Source organism: Thermobia domestica, chromosome 1 (genome assembly GCF_964235325.1).
Source record: "Thermobia domestica chromosome 1, izTheDome1.hap1.1, whole genome shotgun sequence".
Taxonomy (NCBI): domain Eukaryota; kingdom Metazoa; phylum Arthropoda; class Insecta; order Zygentoma; family Lepismatidae; genus Thermobia; species Thermobia domestica.
This window is the reverse complement of record NC_137454.1, coordinates 212,036,287-212,058,380: the sequence shown is the minus strand read 5'-3', so window position 1 is coordinate 212,058,380 and position 22,094 is coordinate 212,036,287. Positions and strand designations below refer to the sequence as shown.

At 34.8% G+C, this 22,094-nt stretch overlaps 1 protein-coding gene across 2 annotated transcripts in view; it reads left to right on the top strand.

The window, feature by feature from the left end:
- The window catches only part of LOC145693507 (uncharacterized), a 52,385-nt gene extending 35,411 nt beyond the window's left edge, over positions 1 to 16,974 (top strand). The window contains exons 2-3 of one of the 2 annotated variants that reach the window (XM_081769585.1): positions 12,432 to 14,395; positions 16,453 to 16,974. In XM_081769585.1, coding sequence (XP_081625711.1) covers positions 12,432 to 14,395; positions 16,453 to 16,456 — 1,968 coding nt within the window. In that variant the 3' untranslated portion in view covers positions 16,457 to 16,974. Of the gene's footprint in view, positions 1 to 12,431 lie in introns of both variants that reach the window. The other variant, XM_081769578.1, reaches the window with a different exon arrangement.
- The last annotated feature ends 5,120 nt before the right edge of the window (positions 16,975 to 22,094 follow it).

Sequence of the window (22,094 nt, the reverse complement as noted above, 5' to 3'; positions counted from 1 at the left end):
ACCCCTGGTTCAAATATAATACAGTATGAAACATATTTAAGCGACTGAGTCATTACGATTTTGACTCACTGGTTACAGTTAATGTCCTTTTTCGGAACCAAGGATCTACAAAGTGAGATCTTACTGCTAAAATTGTATCTGAACCACTACTTTTTTTTTTTTTTTTTTTTTTTTTTTTTTTTACTACAGATCGAACAAAGGACTACGTTCCATAAATTTGGTGATGTTATATTTAGCAATCTATTGGTTGTTAGTTCCAAAACATATTTCTACCTATATAATTTGATACCATTTGATTTCCTCATCAATATCGTTAATTTTATACTTACACAATTACATGTAAGGTCTATTTGAACTGGAGATAGTAAATTATTCACTTCATCAATGAATACTTTCATAATTACTGATTGTTTATAGCCGAACGGTTAAATTTCTCGTCACTTACTCGTAATATCACGTTCTCGATTCCGCATCATATATATGATAAGGAAACTCTCCAATGAAACTCTAGAAACTTGATTTCTTCTTGTTTGTTAGCCATGCTGCAGATGTCCCCAAACTTTTCCCTAACCAATTAAACAATCATTCTTCTTGTTTCAGTCTCTTTCCCCTTCGCATAATAATAATAATAATAATAATAATAATAATAATAATAATAATAATAATAATAATAATAATAATAATAATAATAATAATAATAATAATAATAGTGAAATATTTACTTTTGTCCCACGGTTATACTGGCAAGGCTAAAGAAGATGGTGATAAATTAGAAATCAATGCAAATGTGGAATGAATAAAGTGGGAGGGAACCCGAGAACCCCAAGAAAACTCATCTACACAGTGTTTGTCCACCACAAAGACCACTTGGCGTGAGCTGGGATCAAACCAAAGACCCCATGCACTAAAGATAAACATTCTACCACTTTTATTTCTTTAAAACTCAACTGATTTACCGAACGTACCAAAGTAACTTAAGTACTAATTCTGTTTTACTTCACGAAGCAATTTTTATAGAGGGAGTTTGGCTACGGTCATGTAATTTGAAGTACTCTCCAACTGCCTCTATAAAAATTGTTGCGAAAGTATCTCAGGATTCTGAAACATGTATTTCTGGATAGGGCACACATTAGTTCCTAATTGAAGTCTTGACCCAACTGCGGTATGTTCCATAGTTTTGGAGCTATGAACCTTTAAAGTTCATTTTTTCATGTTTTCGGCAGCCTATAACTCCGAAAGGAAGCATATGCGCACCCAGGTTAGTCTATACTTTTTGTCTTATCTTGATGTCAGGAATCACCTCCCAAACGTTGTCCGTGTTGTTTTCAAACACCCTGTATATATATATATATATATATATATATATATATATATATATATATATATATATATATATATATATATATATTATTTCTTTGTTTTTTTTTCTGTATGTTCATTTTTGTCAGTAGATCAGTTTCAAATTTTGCAGTGATGGCCAAGTGGCGGCCTTCAGGCTAGATCTGGCCCGTGAACAGAAATGAAAAATATGTGCTCGTTCCTATTCGCCCTTCATTTGATTTATCCGAAAATTCAAGAACATAATACATAGTACGAGTTCAATGGAATCCATCCGAGAAAGATCAAACTTGGCACGGTAATAGACATTAACCTGCTATAAAAGCATGTGAATATATGATATGCAGACTTCTGATTTCTACGTTATGCACAATTAAAAACTAATTAAATTCATCGGACACAATAATTTAAATACTTTTTAAATAGCTATTAAAGCTCACAAGGAAAGGACATGAACTTGTCAATGGGACATCCGAATCAAACCTAGTCTAGTCGATAAACATAACAAAGATATGTTCTTGCACAAAAAAATAGGTGCCATGGGCAACGGAGTAAGTCCCTGGGGCCCATTAACCCCGTTAATATAAACAAAATCGTAGATTCACAGTAGAATAGCTATTACATCAACACTGTACATTGGAAAGTCATGGTTTATAGTTCATTCTCTTCAGCACAAAACAAGCTTCCTAGAGGTGCTATACTGTATATTGGGAACCATAACGTACTTGAACAGGGAAAATTGGGAGAATGTCGGGAAAATTCCCTCCAGAAATCCCTCCCATCAAATTTGGACCCCTCTGGAGTGGCCTTGGGTAAAAGCACAGAATCTAAATGTCTCTCAAAAATAGTATAGTAGATAAGAAATGTGTGTACCAAGTTTTGTATTGTTAAACAGAATAGGTATGAGGGTAAATCGTGTATTGGTATACAAGCTTTTCGTACTTCCGTACAATATTTAGTATTTAGTTGAAATGTTTAAGCATAATTAAGAATATGGTGTTTTAAAGAGAGGCGGGGTATCAGAATTGTCTGTAACAATGATGACTTTGGGGGGGCGGTGGCTCAGTGGTAGAGCGTTCACCTCCGGTGCTTTGGTTCCTGGTTCGATCCCAGCTCACGCCCGTGTGAACTTTCTGCTGGACAAACATTGTGCTTATGGTTTTTCTCGGGGTTCTCCCACTTTCTTCATTCCACCATTTCATTCATTTCTCATAATCACAGTCTCCTTTAGTCTAACCGGCATAGCCGTGGGACGTAAAACTGAAAGATTTCATTTCATTTTTTTAAATGAAGACTTAAAGGATACAAAGTGAAAATAAAACCAAAACCACCAGGAAAAGTGAATGTCTTCCTATATAGTTTCCTCTGACAATAATTTTAAAACATAGATATTCACTCATTTAAAACAGAGCAAGTTCTTCCGAAAGTCGGTAATTTTCTTTGTTCGAAAAACAAACATCCAATATGTATACACCTAATACGCAGGCTATACACCAAATATTACTCATTTCCACACATAAATTTATACATGAATACGTACTTGTAATCCCTGACAATAAAGTACTTCCTAATTCGAAGGAGAACACACTACAAATGAATATACTATATCACTGGCGTAGATACAAACCTGTAGGCTTCGGCGCTTCGCAGTTGAATCGAAAGGAGAGCACTCCACACCTTACTTTTGCAAAACGAAACATAAAACCATCCACCGCAATAGTATTGCTTATACAAAATATTTATGTAGAACATTTCAATGTATAAAGATTTCTCCTTGTCCAAAATTCCACAAATGTAATGAGATTGGATATATATGGATATCGTGGAATGTTCATCTTTATTTTTGGAATATTCTCATCCACCTCACATTCCACTCACCGATTATGTGGAATGATACATAAGGAGGAGCTGAGAGTCAGAAAAAGTTTTCCGGTGTAGTAACATTATGAAAGTAAAGCTGGGAACGTACTAAGAGAGACACAAGTGAATATCGTTTCACAGTGCGAAATTAAGACTTCCAAACTATGCGAATTCAATACGCAAACTTGAAGTAGTGCATCTATAACTATTGGTTGCAATACAGTAATAACATCAAACTTGAAAATCCTATCAAAAAGTCATTACTTTCTATCCCTTACTGTTTTATTCTATAACATAAGAGTTGACATTAATAATCGTTTATTTCAACTACTTCCGCTTGAATAAAGGGCTAAGGGAGGAGATAGAACCTATTCTTGGAACACTTAATCGATTGCAGTGAGCCGTTTCTTGATATTATTTACCGTTTTTACTGTACGGAAATCAGTATTAAACCAGAAATAATGGTTATAAGAACCACTTCCGGTGTGGGTAGAATGTTGTGGATAGTCATGATACGTTTTCTTGAGACGCTAAAACGTTTTCGAAGAGAAAAATGCTTCTCGTTATCTATTATCGTGTTTGTTATACGACGATAAACGATGAAACAGGAAATAGCTAATTTGAACCACTTCCGGTTTGAACAGATCTTCTCGCTATCTGTTATCGTTTTCGTTCTATGGTGATAAACGTTGAAAACGAAAATGGCTAATTTTAATGACTTCTAGTTTGAATAGAGAGGTAATGGAGGAGATGAAACCTTATCGCTGGGACGGTGAATTGATTGGAAAGATCGTATCAAGATACGTCTTACTGTTTTTGCTCTGATACATGTCGACAGACGGACGGACGGAGAAATCTGTTTTATACGACTTCTGACACTTATGCACAGCATAGATTGGACATCTTAAATGCAACTGGTCTCAAAACTGAATAACTCCACTATTGTTAAAATATGTAAGAATTACACATAGATATATCACTTAACTCCTCTATTTATTTAAGAATATTCTTTTCAAGATGTCACGTCTGGCACCTTCGAATATTAACCATTTTCTTTTATTGGAACAATTAACTACGTACTTACAATCTAAAACATGATTGACTAAAATATATATTTTGTTATTGCACTTATATCGTTGTTATATTTTATTAGTGTAAAAAAATAAAGTTTAAAAAGTCACAATCCCGTTCAGTGGGTTCCTTAATCTGCTACTACTTTTCAGTCAATTTTGCAATAATGACACTTACATATGCTTTCAAGAAGGTAATACATTTCCTTTCATCAGTGTTCCCAGCAGGTTAACACGTTTCCCCATCAGATGAAAGACTTAAAATGACCAAAGTACCACTAGAAAGGTTTGAGAACCACTGGAAATCCAACCACATAGGAAATGACAAGCAAAAGCCACATATTTTTTCGTACACAAGAACTCTTCGGTTTATTGGTATAATCAGTATGTAATTATATATACTGTAAACATAATTTTATGTAATTATTTTTGTTTACCTAGAAGTGAACAAATGGATGCAATGAGCCTAGCTTGCCTTCATCTTCGATTATTTATACAGTTTACGACGAGAATGTTAAGTAACAGGAGAGTTTTTATGCTATTTATGTGCTATTGATGTATCAATTATTTGCAGAATATGTTGGGAAATTTCATATTTGTGGCAATATTGTTCCTTTCCGCGAATCCCAGCACGAATGGTAAAAATTAAGTTTACCATTTGTAGAGCCATTCTGTTTCTCGTTTTCGTTTTTACGAGTCGTTTAGCTAGAAATCCGTTCGATTTCTGTATTTGACCAAGGAAACAGCAATAGGGACATTGAAAAAAAAAAATCGAAAGGATGATCATTGAATGTGTAAATACATGTACTTCATACCAGAAATTTAGTGTCAGTAGTATATGGACATTTTATAAAAGTTAAGTTTTGTCACTTAACGGATATTTAACGAACAGATATCAAAGATTCCTAGAAGTGCATTAGAGACTGAAAGAAAATATATTTTACTGAGCACTTCAATATTATGTATGGAAGTCTTACGTGGTTATCTAATGTAAATAAAGTAAAAAAAAATGTTTGTCTGTCTTTATATCTATCTGCCTGTCTGTGTGCGGCCTGGGCACCAGACGAGTGGACCGAGAGTTACCAAATTTTGGTCACGGATACCTTGGTCCAGGCCCCAGACCAAGACGAAGTGTTTTTTTTTCACAATTCGAACCGGGGCGGGGGGCGTTTACCGGGACATGAAAAAGTAGTAGAAAATGTCCGATATTAGTGTCAAATTCATAGTTTTCGCGGTCGCTGAGATCAATGGTGAAACTCCGATCGCATTAACTTTCAAATTCACCCCATTCGGCTGCGGGTCGGGGATCACCGGGGGGAGGGAGGGCAAAACATGTAAAAATAATCCAAAATGACCGATATTAGTGTCAAACCCATAGTTTTCGCGATCACTGGGATCTATGGTGACACTTCCATTAGCGATGACTTTCAGCTACCATTGTACGCGGGCCGGGGTCATCTGCCGGAGGGAAGAGATTACCGAAACATGTAAAAAATAATCCAAAATGACCAATATTAGTGTCAAATCAATAGTTTTCCTAGTCGCTGAGATGAATGGTGATACCTCCACAGGCGTTGATTTCCAAATACAGCCCCCATGCGAAGAATGGGTATTGCAGCTGGTTATAATATAAAACAGAAACTGAATGCAATTTTCTCACAAAGCCTTTTCTTGTTCCTCTTATGACAGAATATGACAAAAAGACGAAACGCGATTTTTAAAGACGAAACCATAGAAACTGAGCACTTTTCTTTCTATTTCTTCCTTTTTCAGTTTGAGAAATAACCTCTCAAAAGTTTATCAAATGGTTTCGAAGCATACTATATGTATATATGTGTAATAATTCAATATTTTCTGAGCGTAAATGGTCTTTTTGTCATATCCTGTTCACTCGTTATCCATTTTACTTTCTCGCGCAACTTTTCTAAGACTTTCTCAATAGACTTCCGTGACACTTCATGGCTATAACCAAAAGGCAATTTCTCATTATTATTTATATGGACTTTCTAAATCCGAATTCTTGTAGTGGGTGACTAATGCATTTCGTGCGATAGTACATACTAGAACCATAACTAATAGTAATCAATGAAATATGTATAAGTCACACGTAACACTTCAATTGAATTGAGAAACTGTCGTTGTTATTAATAACGAGCATTAACTTCAATGAAATCATCTAATATAAGTTCTATATATTTGCTTCGTTAATCAGAATGTAGTACAATATATTGTAAGCACTATAATTAGTTAATATTCTATCAAAACTCCATACTTCTCCTAATAATATGGATTTTGAATTAGATAACATCAAGGTTTTGCTTTCAGCAGCCAGGTTATTACAATTATGTCTATGTACTTTTTGACACCAAAGAACAGTAAATTTTGTTTTACAACAATACATTTAAAAAGAATTTTAATCTTATACAGGGGTTAGTAACGTAATATATTGATGTTAGAAACTTGAAAATTAAAAACGGTAAATAGTAAACTCAAATAAATATAATAGTTTTTCTTTTAAATCTTTTTCCCCAGTTACTTGGGGTCGACTTTACGTATCGCAATTCTCTGTCTGGTTTTTGTCTTGTTGAGTTGAGTTCATTTTGAGTTTAACGTTCCTATTCAGCACCGAGGCTATATGAGACGGGACGGTCCGAACCACATGAGCTCCTGCGGGGAATGGAACCGGGTCTCCTATGCCAAATGCCCGTACGCTAACCGCTTAGCCACGGAGGAGCTCGGTTTCTGTGTTGTATGATACCACATTGCACCATATCGTTTTTCATATAATCTCTCCACATTTTCTGTGCCCGGGCTCGCTCTTGTTTCCCATTTCAGTCAGTATAACATCCACTCCGAAAACTACATATTGCAAATGTTTTCTAGGAGGCGCGGTGGCTCAATGGTAGAGCGTTCATCTCCGGTGCTTGGGGTCCCTGCTTCGATCCCAGCTCGCGCTGTGTGGACTTTGTGGTGGACAAACACCGTGCTCGTGGGTTTTCTCGGGGTTCTCCCGTTTCCTCCCACTTTCTTCATTCCACTATTTCATTCATTTCTCATAATCACCGTCTCTTTTAGCCTAACCGGCATAAGCGTGGGACGTAAAACTGAAATATTTCATTTCCAAATGTTTTCTCTTACATGCCCAAATCATCTCACCTTTTACTATTCCATGGATTACTACATTCTTAATTCAGTCCTTGTGCTTTACTCCACACATCTACAGCAGCAGCTCATCTCCAAACATGCAAATTCTTTTCCTTTCCCTTCCTCGTCACCCAACATTCTGCTCCGTATAATACGGCTGGTCTCCCTTTTTTTTTTTTTTTTTTTTTGCAAACTTTTTCTTTAAGGCATATTAGTATCCTCGGTCACACAATAATCCTACCGCTTCTTTCTATTTTGTCCAATCTCTACTAATTCCGCTGCTTACATCTTCTATTGTAGTATTGTAGTTGTAGTATTCCGCTTCTTACATTTTCTTGTAGTATTGATCATACCAACTCTTCTGTCCATATTGTATTCTTGTATTTCCGATTACATTTTCTCCTGAAAGGACAAAGTAAATATTTTATCTTGATTTTACAAATTCTCAGCCCTTTGCTTTCCAATGCTTCTCTCCTGGTATTTCTCTTTCAGTGATGCCTTTGTCTCACCACGATGTCATCCGCAAATTGCATATTCCAAGATGCTAACTCTTGAATATCCTTTGTGAGCTCATCCATCATAATTGGAGAAAGTTATAGGCTAAGACTAAATTCCTGATGACGTCCCACGAACTGTAAATTTTTCTCTTATTCCACACTCACTCCTCACTGCTGTCCTACAATCGTCATACACAAATTAAAATAAATACAATAGTTAAAAAATATTATTATATGATGTATTTTATTACTGGGATGAAAACTCATCTTCTCTTAGTCTTTTTCCTCTGAGTAATCTGTGGTTGCATTGTAGTTTAGTGTTCCTTTTTAGCATCTATGTTATACGAGACGTGTGTCCCATAGATTAAGGTTAATTTCAAATCACCTTCAAATTTCAAGGTTTTCCACCAGGAATCGAATCCAAGACTCTGTGCATATAAGGCGCTCGCCCTAGCCAATAGACCAGTGAGAATAATCTGCTATGTTGTTTTCGTAAGAAAAAATATGGTCCGATAGAGATGTCTGAAAATAAAGGCGAGAGCCGCGGTGGCTTAATGGTAGAGCGTTCACCTTTGGTGCATAGAGTCCTTGGTTTGATCCCAGCTCGCACCAAGTGAACCTTGTGGTAGACAAGCACCGTGTGTGAGGGTTTTCTCGGGATTCTCTCGTTTCTTACCACTTTCTTTATTCTACGATTTAATTAATTTGTCATCATCACCGTCTCCTTTAGCCTAGCCGGTATAATCATCGGACTTAAAACTGTATTTCATTTCATTTTCAGAATAACGGCCATGTTTTTGAAATTATTAATTTGCAACACTACGATACATGTAGTGCAGTATAACGCACAAAGCATCAACTAGGTGCTGTGCCACTCAGTTACCATGGAGCAGTGGAATGATGCGCAGCGTGCATTACCGTGAAAGCGTTTTTAAACGAGCAGTTGACTGGCAAAATGTGGAAGTCAGTCGACGCCTATTTTCACCTCGGCGGCTTTGTGCATAAGCTAAATTTCAGATATTGGGCTCCTGAAAACCGGTGTTTAGTGTATGAAGTGCCATTACACAGTCAGTAATTGACTGTATGGTGTGCTGTGTCATCATAGCTTTTATTATTATTATTATTATTATTATTATTATTATTATTATTATTATTATTATTATTATTATTATTATTATTATTATTATTATTATTATGGGAACGCAGTGATCGTTAATTCCGAACGTTATGTTACTATGGCAAACAACTGCTTAAAGAACTAAATCGCTTTCCACAGATTCGTAACAGTGTGTGGTTTCAGCAGAACAGGGCAACATCAAACACAACTCTCTAGTCAATTGCAACATTAGGACAGTTATTTGATAATACATTGATTTCTAGATTTGATGACATTCCATAGGCCTCAAGATCCACAAATGGCCCTCATACTACATCACATGACCCTCTCGGTCTGGGATTGGTTTTTATGGTGTCACTTAAAGACACGAGTGTACGAATATTGCCCTGCATCACTTGAGGACCTAAAGACATCGCGGAAATCAATCAGATTCCTGGACGGGTTACGTCATGCAATGTATGATGTTTCTAGATGGCTCCAAAAATGTTTGCAAGAAAACGATGGCCATCTTACTGACGTCATCTTCAAAACATGAGGCCTTCTTGTAAACGTATATGAATTAATCCATTAATGACATGCCATGTAATATTCATAAAAGTGAACACACTTAGTTTGAAATTCAACTTCTTTTATTTTTTATTTCAAAGATGCCTGTTATTTTTAACGTTCGCGACCAATATCATCACTATCCTTTGTAGAATAAACTGAAACAAATAGAGTTTAAGTCCCAATTTATTGTACTTATACAGTCCACAGAAAAAAAAAAATCAATAATCGTGAATGCTTTCTTGAGCCAGTAACTTCACAATGAATAGGAGCGACACTTGCGTACTCGCAGAGCGCTAACATCTGGTGCGAGGGGTCCCTAATTCGATCCCAGTCCATAATATTCTGCTCCTGGATTTTCTCAAGGTTCTCTCGTTTTCTACCACCTTCTCGTTTCACCATTTATTTCATCAGCATTCACTTTCATTAATCATTCTTATTCTTGAGTCTTAAGAGACGTTAACATAGAATTTTATTTCACTTTTTTTTTTTTTTTTTTTTTTTTTTTTTTTTTTTTTAGAATGATTAAATCAATTTATAAACTTCATACTTCATGTAACCCAGAGAAAGGTACGTTCTCCTTACCTTTCAGACACATATACAGTATACTCAAATAAAGTGAGAGAAATCACATGAGATGTTGTGCTGACAACTGTAGGTACGGAAACAGTAAGATTCTTCTAATTGACTTCCAAAATACTCGAATTGATAATCACCTCAGAGAATCAACTCTATTACTGTAGTTTTCGGTTAAAAAAAAAAAAGAAAAAAAAAGAAAGAAAAGAAAAATGTTCAATAGCCATTAGAATATGTCTAGAAAAGAAAGAAGTCGTTATCCGTTCACTTTGTGCTCAATTTGCCAGTTATAACTTAGAGTATTGGGTGTAAAACCTATCCAAATACTGTTTATCAGGAGTTTTACTGTCTATACAATATATATATTTATAATCAATCAAAATTGGATGGAGGAATGTTCGTTTAAACTGTCACTTTAAAACATCCTCAGCGTCACTATTCCAGATTTTATGTTTTCATCCCTGATAAAGTCTGCCCAAACTTTATATTCCTTACTCTTCGCTCTATGGAAATGCGATGAAATAATAGAACTTTCCATCTATTCTCTTTTTCATGTACTCTTCTTGTCTTTTTTTGTTATTCTTCTTTTTATGTGTATGTTGAGCATTCCCACGAAATTTCTGGGGATGTTCGAGCACCGAAATACCTTCCAAATTGGCGCTCCGGTTTCTCAAAAATGTTTGATGTTTGCTCACACCTCGTATAATTCAAAGCCAGCTCTTTGAGCTCCTTATATGCAATACTGCTTCATCTCATATTGCTGTTAGTTAAGGCATCTGTAATACTATTCTTACTTTCGAGTTATAATGAGTCTTTTCGCTCCCAAGTGGGTAACGTTTACTGTTTTCTTTGAGATTGGCCCAGGGTTTGGTTTTCAGTAAGGATGCTATCCTTGAAAACAAATCCAAATTGTGAATAGGATCCGATTCTAAACAGTGAGTTCTGCCTCATATAGCTCGAGTACTAGAAAGAAACGTGAAACTGTAATAAATAAAGTAAAAACGGTTAAAATATATGAATTTGAAACTACCTTTATTTGCAAATGTATTTCTAATTTGGAGAATCAAATGATTTACATTGTTCGCAGACAGATGAGTTCAGCGGTAATTGTGATAGTGTCAATATCCCCTGGTGTGTTGCGCAGAAGAGGAAGGGGATTAAGTGAAAAGTGCACATCTTACATTCATTACACACATTTACATTTATACACAAATTCATCTACACTCATCCACAAATACTCTACTCATCTATATTTCATTTGTTTTTCATTTTTTTCTCACATTTACACCCTGATCATCTGGGTAGCTGGCCCTCTTTATCCCACTGGACCCCCTTCCCGATTTTGACTTCAATTCATCCCTATTTTGACAATTTTCTAACTAACCTGACTTTGACATATTTTTATATATTACATGCATCTACTGAATTCTATTTTTAACTAATTTCAATTTCTTTATACTATAACTCAGGCACTTCGACTTCAATTTCGGGCAACCTTGCAAATGGCGATGTCCGCCATTTGCAAACTTTTGTACACTTTATTATACAAATAAGTCAATTTCTACACAAATAAGTCAATATTTCTACATTTATAGCACACTTGACGTTAGTTGTTGGTGCACCTAATTATTAAACATCATTAAAGGTGACGAAGACAAGATTAGAAAATTACCTCCTACTTTTACCGTCAGGTCTACTAATTAGTAAGTTCATTTAAATAATAATTATTTATTCACTGCATTTTTTGTTTAACCATAGTTCATTGACTGTTAATAGATTTTCTTTTATTGCTAATAAGATTATTTTTAAGTTACTAGAAACTGAACTACTTGAAGTTACCCAAGTCACATTTTAAGTAGCATATAGTCGATCAAAACTTGCCAGAAAATGCTTCCTAAAGTATACCTCACAAAGGACTGCAACATCGCTTATAAAATACATATATATTAAGATACTGATTGTAGGAGTCAATTTTAAGGAAAAGACAGATGTATATAATAATTTTGTATTGGTACACCTATTCTTAATCTGCACGAAACATCAGGCGAAAAAAATTAAATATACTATGATCTGTTCCCAAAATTACCTAGAAATACGTACATGCTAAGTCAACGATGTGAATTTGTATAAAACGAAATAAATAAACATTCACATTTATATCATAAAAAAGTTATTATTATGCATATAATTTGTATGTTTTATACTAGACATTGAAATGTTCTTGTAGAGTTTAAACGGAATTTAGTATTTCTCTCACGTGTATACCTTTTTTTCCTGTTACAGCTCTTTCTACTACTACTTGCACCAATTCTTGTGGTAAGAAGTCAACACTATCAAAGACAACCTCCACAGAGGCATTATAAGGTACGAGATGATGTTGAAGAAGGGGCTTCTCCAACGGTGGTGGCAGCAGCACCTGATTATACTAGTTACTATTCTGGTGCTGAAACGGCTCCTCAGGGTGCAGAGGATGGTAACACTGGATTCGTACAACCCATAGACTTCTCTTCTTTCTTCAGGGATGCAGGGGGATCTGCAACCAACACAAATGTATTCAAAGTCAGTCCATCTTTCTTTAAGCCAGCAACTGCAGACTTCCAAACTGCAGTTTTCAACAAAGAAGCAGCTTCTGGATTTGGTGAACTCCTAGGAAGTGCAACGAAAAATAAAGATGATGAAGGCGGATTTGTTGAACCCAGCATGAATTTTCGATCCTTCTTTGATACTACAAATGCAGAGACTGGATTCCGTCCAGAGGATTTCTTGAAGGCTTTTCCAAGTGCTTCTGCAACAACTAGTGACAGTGATAAATCAAGTGAAGGCGGCCAACATTCTTCATCTGACGGTTCTGTAAGACCAGGTCCTCATTATAATCATCATACTGCTCTTCCACCTTCTGCCTCTTACCAAATTGCAGAACCACATCAGGGAAAATCTAGCTATTATGCACCATCAGGTCCAGGAAGAAAGGGATATCCATACGCCGTTAAAACTGCATCTCCTTCTGAATATTCTTTGTCGAACCGTGCTCCTCCTCCATCAGGTTTTAATCCTTCTGTAGAATATTCAGAAAAGGATTATGAATCGACACCAGCATCTTCTGGTCAATACAGTCCTAGTGGTACAGCCAACAAAAATCATAAATGCAAGAAGATTGAGAAGAACATTAAGAGTGATGATGTAGCGAAAGGAAGATTTAGACGCCAGGCTATGACTTGTTATGTATGCGAAGATCCAAAAACTGGAGGTGCCTACGAAAATTGTGCGTACGGTACCGAAGCTCCTGTAAAAGGGTATTTTGTAGCACGTGAAGAATCTTACAGCACCAACACGAAGCCTTACACTTACAGATACAGGCGATACCTCGATGATCCAGACAAGATTATGTCTGACGAGAGTGACGATGACGATGACGATGGTGATGATGATGATGATAGTGATAATGATGATAATAATGATTATGGTAAGAAAACTAACAAAAATGATAACGATGATAAATCCAAGAAAGATGGATCAGATAGCAAGAAAGAAGAAATTGATAAAGATGTAGATAAGAACAGTAAAAGTGACAAGAAACCTGAGAAAATTGAAGAAGTAAATAAGCCAAAATCACGTAAAGTTCGTTCCAGGAAGGCAAGACAAGAGCCAGTATATGGTCAAAACGACAAGTACGATACCACTTATGAATTTGGTGCTAGTAATACTGGTCCTGACAGTAGCAGGAATATTGAAAACCCTTTCGAGAAGTATCAATTTGATGAGAGCAAGTTTGGACCATCTGAAGACTTTGGTACTTACACCGGAGAAGGCACACAACTTCATCATACTTATCAGAACCCAGCTCATTCATATGATACATATTTTCATCACTTCTTTCCAGATTACTCCACTCAGAACGGTGGTGGTGGTAGTGGAGTAAATGTGAATGTCCAACCAAGTGAAAATGTTAAGGATAAAGAAGTCAAATCTCAAGAAACGAGATTGAAAGAAGAGAACAAACCTGATTTCTCCTATTTGAGTCCTCCAGGATCATTTTATTCTGATCCTCCCCAGAAGAAGCAGTTAGAAGAAGCCATTGGAGCTTTTAGTCAGAAAGATCGTTCTCAATGCAAGAAGGTGCAAAAGGACAAGATGACATGTTACCAATGTGTTGACAAAACCGGAATGCAGCATGAAGAATGTATGTTTGTCGCCACAACAGAACCAAAAAGTCATCATCTTGCATATCATCAAGTCAAGGAATTCAGGTTAGTTCCCGAGGACAAAAAGAAAGACAACACAGGTGCAACGACAACCACAGTTGACAAACCAGCTGAAACAAAGGATTCTGCATCTAGCTCGACCAACACTGACAATAAATCTAAGACAGACTTGACATACGCTTCCCTGACAACCAACACTAAAAGCGACAAGCCAATGAAGACTGCTGCTGCTTCACTATCTCCACTTAAAGTTAGACGTAGGTCATCTTACATTAGAACAACCAGCTCTACTACAACCACATCTTCAACAACACCAACTACCGTTGACGAAGAGAAATCGAAAAAGAAGAGGAAGAAAGCTACTGCAGCTACAGAAGCTACTATTAAAGCAAGCACGAAGGCCACGCCTCAAACGGCTTCGTCTAACGTAGCCCCGCAGGTGGTTTCAGCCTCCGAGTATAAAACATCAAGTGGTAATGCTGAAAGTATTCCAGATCACTTGAAAATTGATGGACCAGAAGGTCTGTACAGTGCTGAAACGGCGATGAAATTTGATAAAACACTGAAGATTACCCTACCAGAGTATATGTTGAAAGTTTCTCCTCACGAGGCTTCATTTGATGAATTTGTGAAATCATCGCTTTAAAGTTATTCTTGACAAGATCTTGTAATATAGTCTATCTGTGAATTCCTATTCTATTTACAACTTACCCATGTATACTATCGACTCTTTTCTCGACTTGCCTTTTATAACTATGACTAATACTTTTCCACCTGACTAAGCCTTACAAAATTATAAATGCAGAGTGTGTGTATGTTGTATATACGAGGTAATGTATGCATGTTAGTTTGAGTGTAAATGCATGTTCTCTGGTGGAAGTATCTTTTCTATAGTGTGAAGACTTATCATTCCTGTGTAAAGTTTTTCCACTTTCATGTATACTAATATCCCTCCCTTGTTTCAAACTGTTTCATTCAGGAGAATTTCTTTTGTAAGAAGGGCAAACGCAAAATTTATTAAAGCACTAAAGCATGCAACAAAATGTTATAATTTGTATTACAGAGTATGATTTCCTATTTTTTTATCCGGAGGAAAGTAGGAGGATGCCCCAGGTGAGGGTCTGAAAGAATCGAGGGTATCAATAATTTACTATCATTTCAAAATATTGTATTTCATATGGCTAATAGGAAAATTTATTATTTTGAAGCAATTGCTTAATCATCTTAACATTTCACGAACTACAAAACTTTGTCATACAATGTGAAATGCTACATGCCATGATTCTGAAGACGAAGTATTTTTAATCAAACATATAAGATGAAGAATTAGATTTTAATCTAAATAATTAGTACACATGTCAGAAAATCTTATCTGTTTACTAATGATGGCCTGAAATCTGCGTTAAATACTGTTCTATCATGAAATACAAAAACATATTGATACGAACATCTTTTTCAAGCTTATATAACATGTGTTTGAATTTATATGTTACTGAATGTTTAAGCGTAATAAACGATAAAAGTACTTATTTTAAAAGAAATGGAGTTCTATAACGCTAAATGCGAATTCTTCAATAGCAAACAACTAGCATAAGAAAGGCATATAGTAACACAAACACACAGTCAAAATGAAAACATTGTTTATTTAATACAATAATAAGTCAAATTATATCAAAAATCCAACTTTAAATTTGTTTCGATTCAAAGTGGGTTTAAAGAGTTTTCCTATACAAATTTATCCGTTCTTAATTGTAGTGCATGTAATATAAATTTAGTAGACTAATATTAACAGCGTAGAACAAATTGGTTGAGGTCAAAATGTAGAAATTGGTTTGGAATGATTAAATTTATTGTAGTGGCGGCATATCAGTGGCGGCTCTTAAAGGAAGTCAGATCGGTAAAAATTTTACTGCTGTAAGGTAAGGGACGAAAGCTTAGCTAACGTACTAACTTTTCTGTGTAGCTTTCTGAAGCTATGTACACTTTTTTTTATTTGTAGCTCGTATCGATAAACTTTCCTATGTAATTTTCTTTTAGAGCCGCCACTGGTTGCATTTACTTTCAATTTATTGTGTTGAGTAACAAGAAATTTTGTTTTGCAGATAAAAGTAAATGGTCTAGTCACTCTGGATAAAGACACATCAACTTCATCTCTCGTCTTCTTTCAACTAGGTTTTGATGAATTACATTATTTTACTGTTTCACGATTCATAAGCAGTTTCCCTTTTTGTCTACGTATTTCAATACTTCAACCATGTATCGTATGTTTATACTTTTTTGTAATAAATGTTTATATACGAATTCTAATGTTTGGAATTAATAATACATATATATTTTTTGTCAGTATTCATTCTTCTTTGCAATGTAAATTTCTGAGAGTGTACTTTAAAGCAATACATATTTTTCATTACGTTTTAATGTCATATTAAATCCAACTGCTACAATGTTCCCCTTGTGTTTGTTGTTTTTTCTTGTCATTGACATTAATGAATGTGTGAATAACCATTTTCAGTCTTCGTTTATAGTGTGTAAGTTGAAGATTTTTCAAATTGTTCTTGTAACTAACAAGTGATACAGTGAAAGACGTTTTTACTGGTGTACAAATTATTTTTATTAAAATATAAACCATTGATGAATTCAATGTTCTGTGTATCTTTTAATTGTATTATAATAAATATCCTCTAAAAATCTACCCTTTGATTTCACAGTATTATGGTATATGAAGGGGATAATAAAATTATGTATATTCATTAGCAAATAAGTGCAAAGTCAGAAACTTGCTAGAAAGCTTAAAATGTACCACCAAAACAGAATTTTAACGGTAAATTCAAGTTAATATATCACTTTTGGTACCTTACAAAATGAACTATTTGTATCAAATAATAATAATAATAATAATAATAATAATAATAAATCCCTCGAAATAAGTAGACCTCTACCAAAGTTACATTTCCACTGTTTATTGTAGTTGCTGTTTAACTACAGCTTGGTTTTAATACCCTATTTCATATACATTTCATGGCATAGTGTGTATGATAATGTAGTAAATATGCCCTATTTCACATACATCTTCTTGTTACATTTCTTGGCCCGTAGTATACAAGACAATAGGATTCTGTCGTGGCTTGATCTCTCTCTTGGTACGCTCGATTTCAGATTCAAATTATGCATTATCTTCGATGGAAACTCAAACAGTGATTCGGATTCCTTTCTAATTAATATTTATAGTAAATCTCTTTTAAAAGCGTAGGGAGTTCGCGTGCTAAATCGAGTTTGGAAATTCCAAATCCAGATGTGAGATATTTCAAACACGCAACCTCCGCGTGGGGCACACTGGGTAATTCGAAGAAGATGCATATACTTTATCATTATTATTGGTTTTACTCAAACAACTTTACTTTTGACAATGTTCTATCCATATTTACCTGACGTGCTATACATCGTTTTTAAGCTCTTCATTATGTTTTTACAATAAGTTTTCAATTAGCCATCTTCTTGTTATAGTTTCTGAGATATGTGGACGAGTTCAGTTTTTTCATTGATTTTTCATTGACTTCAGCGTTCGTATTTCGTGATTTTTTTAACTATACTCCAGCCATTTTAGGAGAATTTCTTTTTTTGAATGTAGAATCTACATAGTGTGTTCTCTCCTTAAGCTGAATTTCAGCCATCTCCTTCTTTTGGTTTTTGAGATAAGTGGAGAAATTCTTTTGTTTTCATTGATTTTTCCATTGACATTAATGTTAATATTTCGTGCTTTTTCACTATGTTCCATCCATTTCAGGATAATTTGCTTTTGGAATATAGAATCTGCATAGTCTCCTACATTTGAGCTGAAATTCAGCTATCTCCCTCAAAGGTTGTTCACATTACAACAGGATAGGCCCTTTCAGAACTCTTAGTATCGAAATGCAAGGGAAACAAGACGCAATATTTGACGTGTAATAACCAAACAGAAAAGTAACTCGATTCAAGCATTACAAGAAAAAAAAAAAGTGCACTTTTTACAATTTGCTTGAATGTTGCTGTTCAGTTATGTTGACATATTTTCTTGATTGCAAATCATTGTTTGAAGGCTCGGAATACGGAAATATCGTTTAATACTCATAACATTGAAGGATTCGCTAATATGCTTTAAAAAAGAAAAAAAAACTTGTACAGTAGAATAAGGAGAAAGTTTACCAATTTTTCATGACGACTTTGTTTTTCATTCTGTGGTTTGCTACTTTATTTCTCTAAAACACCAGTAAAATTCCTTTCTTTTAATAATAATAATAAAAAAAAAAGAATCGAAGAGAATAGAAAGTTTGTATCTTATATCAACTAGTAGCTCGTTACACGTATCTAGTGAAGCTGAACCTTGGGAGCCATCTCTCGCCAGTTTTTGTTTTCTCGATTTGTCTCTCTTTTGTGATGAAACTGAGTGTTGTTTCATGTTATGGTGGACGATGGAGACACAAAAGACGCGAGCGCTGTCTGGCGTTACATGATACGGATTGATGTTTGAAAGGTAATAAATGAAACAAAAGAGAAAAAAAAACAAACAAAGAAAGACTTTCGGAGAAAGAGAGTGAAGAAAAAAAGTGATGTCCTGAAAAGATGATGAATAGTGTAAGTCTAGAGTAACAAATGACAGTCACGAGCGTATCAAAACAAGACGCTCTACGCTTATTATAGAGGAAAGTGATTAAAACAGGATAGTACCCTATCATACAAAACGTGTTTCTTAAAAAAGCTAGAAATTTGATTTTAAAATTACTCTTTAAGAGTGAAGATTAGATAGTCTATTCCATTTCCTTTCTGTGTGCACATTATTCTCTACAACTGTCAGTAAAAGTAAATATTTATCACTGTTGACTTTATTTCAATTCTACTAGCGAATAGAATTACAGATTATTAGTTTCAATTAATTAATTTATTTATTTCGGTTAGAAGTATGCACATGCACACACGTGAGATCTGCCAGAATCTGAAATACTTGAATAATTTTACATAAGATTTTGAAAGTATTCAATGAAACTGTGTGAATTGAATAAATGCCTTAGTGTATAAAATTATTAATAGGTAGATTTTTACCTACAACCAGTGGCGTATTTAAGGGGGGGCTCCTGTGCTTAAGCTCCTCGAAATTTTATTTACTATTTTAAAGTACTTGAAATAGTTTGCAGAATTTTTATTTCCAGGAATAAAGTTAGCAAAGCCCCCCCCCGAAACAAAATCGTAAATACGCCACTGACTACAATAGTCATGTGAATTTTTAGCTTACAAGATCACAAAGTAGGCCTAGGATTTGTGGTCGATTCTAAATAAACACGACTATACTTCAGATGGAGCAAACTCACTTCGGTCGCAAAAATTACAGAATACACTTGAAAAGATTTTAACACATACTGAAATATTTTTGAACGTTAAGATATGAGGAACTGAACTTTAAGTATTGCATTAAGACTTGCTCCTTAGTCTTGTAAGATTAATTCACAGTATAAATTTAAAGTATAGGCGGCTTCCTACAAATCCCAGTATATAGATTCAGGTTATATTATAAAAATAATATCAGTATTGTGTCCAGAAATTTTTTGTAACAACTTTAGAACAATTTCCTAAATGCTACAAGCACACACAAACATTTTATATATATATATATATATATATATATATATATATATATATATATATATATATATATATATATATATATATATATATATCAAATAGCGGGAATCAAAATAGTGGGAGCATTTTTACAAATTTTACCTTACGTGATGAATACAAGCTGCAGTAGAAACTAGCCAAATGATACATTAGTCTCAAAATTGCAAGGTATATAACTTGTAAATCGTTTCCAAAGAAATACTTGTCCATTCTTCATGCAAGTAAATATTTAAATGCATCATGGATGATGGAGGAAATCTAAATCGAACTGGCTAATCTGAAATGGGGTGACCAGATTTACACATAGAACAAAAAAGAAGAAAAAAAAGTCGACTGACATAATTTGGCAATTCACTTAGGTGTAGTCATTGCTATGTCATTATTCATGCCAATGAAGAAACAGTAATCTTCGATTCGATTATCTACCCACGAACAATTGATCGAATATCGAAATATGAAGTTCACTACGGGGCCATCTGTTCTATCTATTTTACAAAATTTCGAAATATTTCTAAACGAAGACTCAACTATAGCGTTTAAGAACAAATTAAAATTTTTCTATGTAAGTTTTCGAATCAGAAACGATTTTTTTTAAAAAATGGAACATTTTGCATGAAAACTTTTCGTTTTCTTCTCGGGGCACAAGACGACTTTCTAAAAGTAGGAACAACTCTGTTATAAAAAAGGGAAGCCTGGCCACCCTACTCTAGAACTGCTTACATATGTTCGATAATGTTCAAAATGGTATGTTGCTTATGGTAGGGGAAGTGTTGAAGTTCATCTTGACGTTCCTGCAAGCACGCTACCCTCTGAACAGATTTGGCTTGGAACACATTGTTGTTGTTAGGGAATATGTGTACTCTAGGATACACGTGGTTACTTAATGAATTGTTAGGGGAAAATATCTCTAGTATAGCGTACACATGCTTTTATTAAAATGTCGCTGTTATAAAACAGCATCTGCATTCTAGGGTACATCTGGCTACTTAATATGTCGCTGTTAGGGAACAACTTCTGTATTCTAGGATATTTTGCATGATTATCAACCTTGTGCTCTTGAGGATCTTATAATAGCATATTGATAATTTTCGACATGAAGACTGAAAATGAATTAGGGGTGAGCAGGGGTGACATGTAAAAATAACCGAAAACTCGTATATTATTACGCAATGTAGGAGAAGATAAAATTGGATGATTGACCTTTCCAGAAATTTTCATTTACTGTACCTTGACCCTTAAATTAAATAAACAATACTTTCATTTGAATCTATTAACCTTTTGACATAGCAAAATTTAACATGTTGTGCGTGGACAAATTATTATTTGCTACCTTCCCGAAAGCAATCATTTTTTATTTAAATTATTTACGGCATTATTATCTTTCATAATTATGCACACTTGTGCCATTAAAATAGTTTAACAACTCGTTCTATAGTATGATTCACTAACGGATTCAGAAGAGCCGTTTGAAGGGGAAGGATAGCCTGCTGACGATTAATGTGGACTTGAAATGCAGAGTTATACCTCAAATAAGATAAAATAGTGCAATATTATATAAAGTAACCTTTGAAGAGGGTTGCTTCCCACGACCTTCCTCTGGATCCTCCAGTGCTCTGATTAGTCTAGTAAATTGGCTTTGTGTTTCTATTATTAATATATGATTATCTATTATCATCTCTTGATTATCGCACCAACTGAAAGAGATGCCGTACTTATTTTGGCAATTAAAACATAGCGGCGATATCTCTGTGTATCAAAACAAAAGCATCAGGGCCCCCACTTCTTATCAGTTTAGGTCAGGTAAAAGCAAAATTTACATTTCTGCCAGAACATTTAAACACATGTTTCAGATTTGAATTGTATCTGTATATCCATTCATGAGATGCTGATAGATGACTAAATTGTAATATCTCAACCCTGTCACTTTCAAAACTGTAAAAGGGGGCACGGTGGCTCAGTGATAGAGCACTTACCTCTGGTGCACGGAGCCCCAGGTTCGAACCCGGGCCAAGTAAGTTAATGGTGGACAACATCGTGTCAGTAAATTTTCTCGAGGGTTCTCCCAATTCCTGTCACTATCTCGTTCCATCAA